The sequence below is a fragment of the Camellia sinensis genome, chromosome 7 (assembly GCF_055761805.1).
Source record: "Camellia sinensis isolate YWXY chromosome 7, ASM5576180v1, whole genome shotgun sequence".
Classification (NCBI taxonomy): Eukaryota; Viridiplantae; Streptophyta; class Magnoliopsida; order Ericales; family Theaceae; genus Camellia; species Camellia sinensis.
The window spans coordinates 148,680,670-148,693,046 of record NC_138967.1 but is presented as its reverse complement, the minus strand read 5'-3'; the positions used below and the strand labels follow the sequence as shown (position 1 = coordinate 148,693,046).

Here is a 12,377-nt window from a genome sequence, read left to right as displayed (position 1 = left end):
CGGGGTAATCCCGTTACAAAATCCATTGTTATGTGTTCCCATTTCCACTTAGGTATTGGTAAAGGTTGGAGTTTCCCTGCCGGCCTTTGATGTTCTGCCTTCACTTGCTGACACGTCAAACACTTAGATACGAATTGAGCAACGTCCTTCTTCATTCCACTCCACCAATACTGTCGCTTAAGATCCTGGTACATCTTATTTCCTCCCGGATGGACCGCAAAAACCGAATGGTGAAATTCTTTAAGTACTTCCTCTCTTAATTGTTCGATGTTTGGCACAAAAATTCTACCTAAATACCTTAAACTACCATCTTGATGGAGCGTCCAATCTGGTGAAGATTCCCCGGACACTAATCGGGCCTTGATGGAGTCGGTCTCCTGATCAAATCTTTGGGCTTCCAACACTTTGGTAAGAAGTTGGGGTGTTGTAACTATTGTAAACAACCTACCCATCCCATTCCGAGTCTCTGGTTGTAACTTAAACTCATTCACAGTGCTTACCATTTCCCATTCTTTAATTGATATGTTGGCTACAATCTCTCTTGTCTTTCGACTTAGTGCATCTGCTACAACATTAGCCTTCCCGGGATGATAAGATATGGTGAATTGGTAATCTTCAAGGTACTCCATCCAGCGTCTCTGCCTCATGTTCAAATCTCTTTGTGTGAACAAGTACTTCAAGCTTTTGTGATCGGTAAATATCTCAAATTTTTCGCCATAAAGGTAATGTCGCCAAGTCTTAAGTGCATAGACCACAGCCGCCAACTCCAGATCGTGAGTAGGATAATTTTTCTCATGATTCTTCAATTGTCTTGATCCGTAAGCCACTACCTTCCCGTTTTGCATTAACACACTACCTAGCCCTTCTTTAGAGGCATCACAGTAAACAGTGTACCCAACGTCACGTTCGGGTATGATTAATATTGGAGCGCTTGTCAGTCTCTTCTTGAGTTCTTGAAATGACTGCTCACACGCTTCGTTCCATTCAAACTTTACTCCTTTTTGCGTTAGGCGTGTCATTGGCTTGGCTAATTTGGAGAAATCCTGAATGAATCTCCTATAATAACCTGCTAATCCCAAGAAACTACGAATCTCAAACGTATTCTTAGGTTGTTTCCACCCCATCACTGCTTCTACTTTAGCAGGGTCCACTGATATCCCTGATTCAGATACAACATGACCTAAGAACTTTACTTCCTTTAGCCAAAATTCACATTTGCTAGCTTTAGCATACAATTGGTTTTCTCTTAGAATTTGCAAAACGGTCCTCAGATGTTGCTCGTGGTCTTCCTCCGATCGTGAGTATATCAAAATATCATCAATGAATACTACCACAAATTGGTCCAAATAGGGGGTAAAGATTTTGTTCATTAAACTCATGAATACCCCAGGAGCATTTGTCAAACCAAATGGCATTACCACAAACTCATAGTGGCCATAACGGGTTCGAAATGCAGTTTTGGGTATATCTTCTCCTCTAACACGAAGTTGGTGGTATCCCGACCTAAGGTCAATTTTGGAAAAACATTTTGAACCTCTTAATTGATCAAACAAGTCATCAATTCTGGGTAAGGGATATCGATTTTTAATGGTGGCTCGATTTAGTTGTCGATAATCGATGCACAATCTTAATGTCCCATCCTTCTTCTTTGCGAATAATGCTGGCGCTCCCCAAGGGGACGTACTTGGTCTGATGAACTTCTTACTCAACAGTTCTTGCAACTGCTCCTTCAATTCTTGAAGTTCAGCTGGCGCCATACGATGTGGTACTATTGAAATCGGTGAAGTCCCGGGTTGAAGCTCAATCGTGAAATCTACATCTCGTTTTGGAGGTAATCCTGGTAATTCGTCAGGGAAAACGTCAGCGTACTCGCACACCACATGGGGTAATCCTGGATCCTCTCGATTTTCGTCTTCCAAAATTAGGCTCGCCAACCATCCAGTTAGTTGATCATGCCATCGCGACTTGCGACACGTTGGAGTTAGAGAATCTTGTCTATCCCCTTTAAATTGGACTTTCGTGCCGTTAAGGGAGGATGCTGTCACTGTCTTACAGTAACAATCAATAATGGCTCGATGAACTGACAACCAGTCCATTCCTAGGATGACGTCAAAATCCGACATATCCATAACTCTTAGATCACAGATCAAATGTGAACCGGAGATTTCTAGCTCACAAGATTTACATACTAGATTTACTCGGGTTTGACCTCCTAAGGGTGAAGCGACACTCATAGCTATCTCTAACGCTTCTGGCTTTAAACCCAAACTTGTCACACATGCAGTGGATATAAAAGAATGCGAAGCTCCAGAATCAAATAATACTTTAACCCAAGAATTCATAAGGATTAACATACCTTGAATTACTGATGGGTTATCAACATCTTCTTCTTCTTGGAGAGCATACATTCTTCCTACTGCCTGTTGGTTAGTCTCTCCCGGTTTCTTTCCATTTCCAGCTCCTTGTGGTTGTGTTCTTGGTCGGCCTGCATTCTTAGAGGCTTGAGGCTGCCCCTTGTTGGTCTGGGCATGTTAAGTAGGCTTAGAGCCTTGCCCTGGTTGGCATTTGTTGTATGGTTGTGCCCCTCGCTGATCCATAAAATACTTCCCTCCTTGAGGACACTCACTTCGACGATGCCCCTGTTGACCACATCCGAAACATCTTCCTTTCCACTCACTTACAAAGTTTCCTCCTTGCTGGTTTCCTCGATTCTGTCTTTGTTGCTGCTGCATCCCTCCGGCATAAGGTGCTGGCGCAGGATGGTTTCTGGTGTTGCGGACTGGGCCTCCTCCGCGTGGTTGGTTGTTGTTCCTTGATCGCTGATTTCGAACGCGTTCAGAATCTGCTAACTCTCGTTCCACAATTAAAGCTCGATCCACCATTTGGGCATAAGTGGAGAGTTGTACTGCGATCAATTTTCCTCTAATGTCTGTGTCCAAACCCCATTCAAATCGCCTAACCTTATCCTCTTCATTTGCTACTATGGCTGAAGCATGCCGTGAAAGAGCTTCAAAACGGTTCGCATATTGAGCGACTGACATTTTTCCTTGTTTCAGTTGAAGGAACTCTTGAATCATTTCTTGTCTTAGCGAGTTAGGAAAATACTTTTCCATGAACAGGTCTTCGAACTGTCTCCAAGTTAATGTCTCTACTTGTCGAGTACTTTTGATCATTTCCCACCAATGATCTGCTTCCCCTTCCATTTGAAATGCCGCTATAGTCACTCTATCTTGTTCATTTCGGATGTCGGAAGTATCTAGCAACTTCTTAATTTGTCTTAACCAAGCTTCAGCTTCATGGGGGTTTGATCCACCAAGGAATTTGTGGGGACGTAGCTTTTCAAATTTTGCTATCATCTCCGATTTGTTTTGATCTTGGTTTCGGGGTGGTATATTGCCTACCCTATCAGCAATCGCGCGTATAATTCGAGCAACATCGCCATCAGGCACTCCATCGCCATTACCGTTGTTATTATTTCTTGTTCGTCCAGCCATTCTGCATGACGGGATTTTCGTGTGATTTATTCACTTATTTATTATCAGTATTATTATTATACTTATGTGCAAGGACAGTTAAAAAAAAAGACTTCATTAATTAGATTAGATAAGCTACAATTAGCAAAATACAAATAGAACAAAGGAAAAGATTAAATAACATACTACGGGCAAGAGATAGCCCCTACAATCCGAGTTAACTCCTACACTCACAATTTTAAACTAGGCAATTTCTTTTACATGTAAGCATACAAAACAATCAGTTAGCCTAGTCTATAGTTCCCTTAAGACCCCTTAAAATAGCCAAGGAAAGTCTCTCCACACCAGGGCTTCCGGCTCCCATGTGGCTTGGAAAAGTCCCATGAATCGCCATAGCACCCTTACGAAGATAGCAGTTTCGCACACACGATGCCCTAGCAGCAGCACCGGCTCCTCCCGATAGGTCCTCCAGTCTCTGAAGTCCACTGATCCATCTCTCCTCACAATTTTGCTTGGGTCGGGCATGATATACTGAAGGCTCCAAAAGTCAAAAAGGTCGCCCACTCTTTCGGTGAAACCGTCCGGAAAGGGGCCTAGTTGATATACCCAGGGAGTCTCTTGTCTTAGGATCTGGATAGGTCCGATATAGGTGCCCACCCAACTCTCATTTTTCCAAGCACAACCTCCGAGGGGATAAAGTCTGACATATACAAAAGAGCCAACCTGCAACCCGTTTTGCACATCCCAACCCTCAAACGTGGCTCCTATATCTCCAGGGTTCCCCTCGGTATTGCCTTCCATAGACTCATCCTCAGTGTCTGACTCAATCACAATAACCTCCGGGGGGTTGTATATCGGTACAACTTCTTCAACTTCTTTAGACTCAGGTTCAGGCTCAAGTTCAGGATCAGGTTCAGGGTCAAGCTCAGGCTCAGATTCATAGTCTTCTATAGGCATTTCCACGTCTTCACTTGGGTCGGATTCTATGTCATAGTTTTCCACTGAATTTTCCTCGTTAGTGTTAATGTCTGATGACCCTGGCATCCTACAATAAAAAGGTTCTAACTTAGTTAGGTCACCGAGAATTAAAAATTAACTTAAGGTTTTCTTAATTGTAAAAATAATAAACTACTACCCATGGCCCAAAGGTTCAAACCTAGGCTCTGATACCACGCTGTGACGCCCCAAAAAAAAAATTTTTTTTTTTTTGAAACGTCATAAGATTTTAAATAACAATAACTTGCTAGATAAAATTTTAACTACTAGTTAGGAACTTTTAAGTTCTTACAAAGCCAAAGTCCAACGACAGAATAAAACTACAAGTTCACACACAACGTCACAACATAGTTTAATCCTAATACAAGAGATAACAGGATTTTATTCTGACAAAATATTGACTCTAAGTCAGCCAAGGTTCGATATTGGCAGCAGCTCCAATTTCAGCCTTAGTCCCTTCTTCAACATAATCTGGCATGAAACGCCAGGGCAACAAAATATATGCCATGAGTTTTGCAACACAGTAAGAAAACGTAACCAACCTACCATTTTTTTTTTTAAGAGACAAATAATAATATTCTAAACATGAGATAACAATATAATTATACACAGAAATTACAACCATTAGAATAGTTTCCGTAATTTTAATAATTTAGGTGACACTCGAAATCTCACCAAAGAGATTTAACTTACCAACCACTAAGCATGGCAACGGTTAATTTGAAACCCTCCCTTGGTCAAATATTTAAGTGTTACCAACCGTAACTACCAGGGATGCCCACGTCCGGAGTTATATACCCAAGTAGTGGCATCCGTGGTCTGCCCCAAGGAAACGGTCTGCCAGGGGTAAGCAACCTCCCTGTGTGCCACCTGCACATCCACCCTTATTCCAAAACCGAATACCGAAAAGGGTTCAAATAAGTCCCGTGCCATCTTAGAGTTTCGCAACACAATTTACGTGAGAATTCTCAAAACCAGGGCTCACCCTGAACAACCGGTGTTAACCGTCAACCCTTAATTCCGTACAGTCTTTAAACCAAGACTCACTCCGAACAACTGGTATTAACCGTCAATTGTTAACTTTGTATATGCCGTTAATCATTTCAGTTAATTTTGATATTAATCACAAATAATTTTATACCAACTCATTAAAATTCCCAATCATAAAATATTGCATGTGTCACACAATACTAAATAAAATTACAGAATGTAAATAAGCAATTTATTTAAACCATGGTATGAAATAATAACTTAGATACAAGAATTAAACCCTAAACACACACATGCACAAATTTTTGATTTACAAAATTAGACTAGCATAATATTAAAGTGGTGATTTTATTCTGTCCAGAAAAATTTTCAGAGTATATATCTTGCAATTAAAATTATAAATACATTACTTATACAACTCTAAAATTCATATCAATCTACAGGATACTAAATAAACATGTTATGGTTATTTTTCAGAAAGCTTTTTCCAAAAATAACTTATAAATAATTCTAAACAAATTCCAAGGGTGTTTATGGCACAGATTTGTCACATTTCCTTATATTAATTCCATGCTTAAATTTAAAGATCAAACCCATAATCTAAGAATTTATTATGAAACTAGACTTCTCAAATTTCATCTTCTAGTTAGAAATTACCAGATTTGGCTTAGTATAGAATTTTAAATAAATTTTCAAATACATGGTAAAATCTGTCTCACAGTTTCAGATTCAGTTAGAAATTTGTATAAATTCGTAGAAAGCTCGAAAATTGTTTCCAAAACTTTCTGGATAAACTAGACATCATTATCAACAACTTTGTAGAAGAAATCATCTCGAAATTCTGAGTATAAAATTGTCTAAAAATTCGGGTAACATGCTGGCAGATTCAAGACAGAGTATTCTCAACACAGTTTCAGGTTTAGTTAAAAATTTGTATAAATTCGTAGAAAGCTCTAAAATTGTTTCCAAAAATTTCTGGATACACTAGACATCATTATCAACAACTTTGTAGAAGAAATCATCTCGAAATTCTGAGTATAAAATTGTCTAAAAATTCGGGTAACATGCTGGCAGATTCAAGACAGAGTATTCTCAACACAGTTTCAGGTTTAGTTAAAAATTTGTATAAATTCGTAGAAAGCTCAAAAATTGTTTCCAAAATTTCTGGATAAACTAGACATCATTATCAACATCTTTGTAAAAGAAATCATCTCGAAATTCTGAGTATAAAATTGTCTAAAAATTCGGGTAACAAGCTGGCAGATTCAAGACAGAGTATTCTCAGCACAGTTTCAGGTTTAGTTAAAAATTTGTATAAATTCGTAGAAAGCTCGAAAATTGTTTCCAAAAATTTCTGGATAAACTAGACATCATTATCAACAACTTTGTAGAAGAAATCATCTCGAAATTCTGAGTATAAAATTGTCTAAAAATTCGGGTAACATGCTGGCAGATTCAAGACAGAGTATTCTCAACACAGTTTTAGACAATGTATCAAATGTACATAATCTGAAAAATTTCAATTATATAAAAACAAAATGAGAGGATTGAGAGGGTTTTCTTACTTAGTAATAGAGTGACAAAATGGTTGAGAATTTTGGCTTCTTTAATCTCCTACTCTTCTTCCTCTCCTAACACCAAGCTTGGGGGCTTTGGGGATTTCTCTCTTCTTCTTTTTTTTTTTCTTCTTTTTTTTTTCTTTCTCACCGGATGCTTGCATGCACAAGGAAGGCTTGCATGCATATAAATATTGAAGACATCTCTCTCTCCCTCTCATTCTTTCCATTATTTTATTTCCTCAAAAACACTCCATTCTCTTTCTCCAATTTCTAAGAGCCAACTTTCTCTAATTTTCATAAGTTCTTCCCTAAATTTTATAAAGGATGGTGGGTTTGGTAGAAGTTGTGGGTTGTTTGCCCACGGTTTGTTTGATTGTTTTTTTTTTTTTTTTTTTTTTTTTTTTTGGGTTTCTGAAAATTGACACACTAAGATTTTTAACTAAGGTATTTAGTAAGAATAGTTATTATATTGAATCATAATTAAAATAATTTATAAACAACAAATATTGAACACCCACAAAATTATTATTCTTAATAATGTCTTGTTAGTGATTGAATTGAGTCAATTTAAAACTAACTTTTACACTAATGTATAATTCAGATAGACTGTAGACAAAATTAATTAATAAATTTTCTTTAAAGAATAATTAAAAGATGGGTTTTCACATGTTTGGTGTTGGTTTAGTCCATCGAGCATTGCTTTGCATGATTCTAGTATGTTGTGCATGAGTGTTTGCATGTTAGAGTCTTGCATTTCATGCCAAGACTAGCATGTTGTTTGCATGTCATGTTGCTTGCTTTGCATTGTGTTCAATTAGATGTTGTGTTGAACACAATGTGGATTAGTTCATTTCATACTTGAAGTGATGAAGTGAGCCAATCGCCCTTGGTCTCCATTGCCTTTGATCTCTCATGATAAGGAGATGGTTTAAGTGTCTTGTTTGTCATGCATTTATTGAATTTGTACATGTTGGATCTTTTGCCATCATGCATTGAGATGCTTGATTAATGGTTTTGGATCCAACGGTGCGTCTCCCTTGATGTTTTGAGGTGATATGGAGGGGTATGGTACATACATGTCCTTGGGAGACCCTCCCTTTTCGCTCTTTTGAACTCTGTTGCAGAATGGAGTTTTAGTACATCAGTGGCTGGCAGTGCCTTATTAATGTTCGGCACCTCTTCATCCGTGGCCGGCACTGCACATCCTTAGCCGGCAGGAGGGTAGGTAGTCACCATTCATGGCCGGTAGGCCACTGGTGCATTCCCCAGCAATGATTTGGTAAGGTTCAGCAGCAAGTTCTTGGAGAAACCCTGCAACCAGAGCCTCTAAAGAGCAAACCGGAGAGCTTTTCGAGGCAGAAACCGAGCATGCATCCTTCATTGTTCAAGGTAGAGCTGTGGCAGTCTAATTTAGATGCTTTTCATACCTAGTTGGTTTTGTAACTTAATTAATTTGATTAATTAGTCAAAGTTTTGTAATAATTAATTAGCTTAGCATAGTTAATTAGTTGGTTTGTAATAATTAGTTTAATTAGCGCAGCTAGTTAGCTAAATTCATTCGGACCCTTCGTCGAGAGGGCACAATGTTGTAATAAGTGTGCGTGAGTGTGTGAATGTCTTCCAACCCCACGTCTTTCTCCCTTTTATTTACCAGCTTTTGATGGTTAGTTTTAGGGCATATTTCAATTAGCATACTTATGCTTTGCATGCGTGCATCATTCATTCGTATTGCATGCGCCGGGCTCGGCGCATCATTCAAACTGCATTGTATTTCAATACGCTTCTTTGAATACATATATCAAATGTCGCATTCATATGCCATCTTAGATAGCCGAGCCTACTTAGTTGCATTTTGCATGTGTTGCATTAGGCACTTGACATAGCTAGGATCATGCATTGATTACTAACTCGCTTCTGTTTTGGCTTGGAGTACACTGTAAGTGTTTATGCTTTAGCATCCTTGCATGTATGTAAGTGACTGCCATGATATCGTGACTGCCATGAGGCTATGTGCTTAAATGATTAATTGCATGAATGCTTGTGGATGAAGGCTTCATTGCTTGAATTGGAACAATTCATCAAAATGTACGTTTTAAGCCCACTTGAGAGTGGCAAATTATGTTTTAAGCCCACTTAAGGGTGGCAAATCCGCACTTTAGCCTACTTGAGGGTAGCAACTTCAAACCATTTCGAAAAACAAACATGAGATGTTTTGTTCCAAATTGAGTGATTTAGTCTATACTTGTGTGTTGTACGCATTACATAGTAAGTTAGGTTAATAAACCGGAATAAGAACACATGTGTTTTCAAAAACAACATATCATGTTAGTAGAGGCCGATCTTTGATCGAGCGAGCGAGGGTGCTCATTTCAGGACCTTCCCCTCTCGTGCCCAAGTTCCCGAGCTGATGCAACTTTGGTGATGACGGACACGTGGCCTTAGGCACGAGTCAGGGTTTCCTAAATTTTTCCAAAACAAAATATTTCGATAGCGACTCTGAAATCTGGCAAAGCAGTCCATGTTTGGCACTTTTTTATTAAAATCGATTTTCCAAAATGATTTGCTAAATTTGGACTCTTTGGTGATTTATCAGTCTTACATTGCACTTTGTGAGATTAGATTCAGAACCGTGACAGGAGTCCGAACTGTAGTAGCTAGAACCCAAATCCATGCCCTCTCCGAAAGGGAGGCGCGCGGAGAGAGTTCGGGGCGGTCTTAGTCATGGATCAAAATATGATTTAGGTGGTAGTTCTGGTGCAGGGGGTAGTGGTCAAAGAATGCCAAAAGGGTCAGGTATTGCTAATGTTTTTCGTCGATCACAGTCCGTGCATGAAACTGGTGAAAGTGGACGTAATTGGATTAAGCCCAATGCTCTTGAAGCAAGGTTGAGAGCAATGGATGTAGAACTCCAAAAAAGCAAGAGTACAAAGCAGCGAAAAATCTCTACAATGAATTTACAGAAGTTAAGGGAGAGATTGGGACGGGCAGTGTCCAATTTTATACTCTATAATCGTATTCCCTTCAATGTAGTTGATTCAGAGTGTACACAATCCATGCTTGATGTTGCTGCTAAAGTAGGGCCAGGAGTAAAGGGTCCTGGTGGTTATGAAGTTTCTGAAGTATATTTGAACATGGAGCATGATGAAATGACAGAATGGATAAGATCATTCAAGGAAATTTGGTTAGAGAGAGGTGTATCCATCATGTGTGATGGTTGGAGCAATCTAACTCGGTAACACATCGTCAACTTCTTAGTGTACTGCAATAGAGGTACCATATTTCACAAATCAATTTATGCCTCTAATATTATTAGTAGGACTGCTGAATATTATTTTGGGTTGTTAGATAAAGTTGTTGATGAAATTGGAGAGCAATACGTTGTTCAAGTGGTGACTGATAATGAACCTGCACTGAAAGCTACAGGCAAAATGTTAATGAGAAAAAAGAAAACATTTATTTTGACAACTTGTTTGGCACATTGTATCGATCTCATGCTAAAAGGCACAGCCAATAAGAAAAGTGTAACAAAGGTGATTGAAGATGGTAAAACCATCACCAATTTCATTTATAATAGTGGATGGGTGTTAGATTTAATAAGAAAATTCACTAGAAATAGAGAATTGATTCGACTTGCCATCACTCGATTTGCTACAAATTTTATTGCCATTAAGAGTATTGTTAGATATAAACAACAATTGAGAGCTATGTTTAATAGTGATGAGTGGAAGAATTCTAAATAGGGGAAGGCAAAGACTGGGCAGCCTTACAAGGTGAAAAAAAATATTTTGGGAAAGGAGTTTTGGCAAAAAGCAATAGACCTTTGTAAAGTTCATGAGCCACTAGTCAGAGTATTGAGGTTGGTTAATGGGGATGAGAAGCCAACAATGGGTTTCATATATGAAGCTATAGATAGAGCAAAGTTGGCAATTAAAAGAGATTGTCGCTACTACACCGAGTATTGGAAAATTATTGATACTCGATGGTCTTTTCAATTGCAACAAGATTTGCATACGGCTGGTAAGTGTTACGATTTCAATTATAAAATGTATATTTACTTACAATTATTAATTGTCTTTTTATTTTTGATGGATATTTTTTAAATCCTCAATTCCAATATGGTGTTACCTCATCCAATGAAATAATAAGAGAAGTGGTGCATGGACTTAAAAAAGTAATTACTAGATTGGAGCCTAATATGGATGCTCAAGTGAAAGCAACAAATCAGGTACGTACCAATTATTTAAATTTTAATAGTAATAATCTACTTTTGCAAATGTTACTTGTAATGATTGTCCAAATTATAGTTGTTGCTGTTTCGAGATAAACAAGAAACTTTTGGCACTCCTTTAGCACAAAGAGTATGGAAACAATCAAATCCAGGTTTTATTTTCAAAATTACAAATTTACAATATATGAATACTTATATAATTTTCTATCATATTTTGACTTATGTCTAATGTAATGTAATTTTGTGTAGCTGAGTAGTGGATTATTCATGGTAGTTGTGCTCTTGAACTTCAAAAAATAGCTGTGAAAGTATTAAGTCAAACCACCACATCATCTCGCTGTGAACGTAATTGGAGTACTTTTAGTCTCATCCATACGAAGACGAGGAATAGATTGAAATATAAGAAAATCCAAAGATTAGTCTTCATCACCTACAACGTGAGATTAAAATTGAGACACGTTAAAAGAAGCAGCCAATAGGAGATTGATAGGAGTTTTAATCCTATTAACTTGGATTACATATTTGAAGAAGATAATCCAATAAGTCCATAGATAGAAGAAAGGGAAAATCCTTTATTAGATGGTGTGGATAATTCTGAATGGCTAGATTTGGTCTCAGATGATGATGGTGGTGGTGGCGACGATAGCAATGGCGATGGCGGCGATGGAAATGATGGTGGTGGCACCCATAGATATCAAGCTTGACGCACTTCTCAAAGCTCAACTCTTACTCCAACTCAAAGTGATAATAGTGGTGGTTTAACACCATCTGATGGAGAAGGTGATGATAGTGATGGTGAAGGCACTTCTCACGGTGACGGTGGTGGTGGTGGCGACAGTGGTGGTAATGATGGTGATGGTACTAGTTTTGGTGCAAGAAGTGAAGATTTTATTTGAGGATTTGGAGTATGTGATGTTGGGAAGCATTATGATATTGGAGAACTTGTTGCACCTTGACCCCAACTACCTAGGAGGTTTCATGGTAGTCATACACATAGGGATGAAAGAAGAATAAGAAGTAAAGGACAACAGTTTGTGTAACGTCCCGAAAATTGGGCAAGATATATCTATTTATGCAACAAAACCCACTTGATAGACAAATACATATATATAGCTAACTATTCCATACATC

The 12,377-nt window shown here is 38.4% G+C and overlaps 2 protein-coding genes across 2 annotated transcripts; one reads left to right on the top strand and one right to left on the bottom strand.

Moving 5' to 3' along the window:
- Positions 1–2,531: 2,531 nt before the first annotated feature.
- Positions 2,532–3,494, bottom strand: LOC145796199 (uncharacterized). The gene has a single exon (XM_082881234.1). The coding sequence runs from the start codon at positions 3,492–3,494 to the stop codon at positions 2,532–2,534; it is 963 nt and encodes a 320-aa protein (XP_082737360.1).
- Positions 3,495–9,795: 6,301 nt separating this feature from the next.
- On the top strand, positions 9,796–11,950 carry LOC114315344 (uncharacterized). The gene is made up of 4 exons (XM_082881233.1): positions 9,796–10,199; positions 10,335–10,599; positions 10,759–11,035; positions 11,853–11,950. The coding sequence occupies exons 1-4, from the start codon at positions 9,796–9,798 to the stop codon at positions 11,948–11,950; spliced, it is 1,044 nt and encodes a 347-aa protein (XP_082737359.1).
- Positions 11,951–12,377: the final 427 nt, after the last annotated feature.

What these genes read in the sequence shown, in the direction of transcription:
- LOC145796199 (XM_082881234.1), bottom strand. Translation starts at nt 3,494, where the DNA reads ATGGCTGGACGAACAAGAAATAATAACAACGGTAATGGCGATGGAGTG.
- LOC114315344 (XM_082881233.1), top strand. Translation starts at nt 9,796, where the DNA reads ATGCCAAAAGGGTCAGGTATTGCTAATGTTTTTCGTCGATCACAGTCC. An exon ending in AGATCATTCAAGGAAATTTG is followed by an intron (nt 10,200 to 10,334) that starts GTTAGAGAGAGG and finishes TATTATTAGTAG; the next exon opens with GACTGCTGAATATTATTTTG. An exon ending in ACAAGATTTGCATACGGCTG is followed by an intron (nt 11,036 to 11,852) that starts GTAAGTGTTACG and finishes CTGAATGGCTAG; the next exon opens with ATTTGGTCTCAGATGATGAT.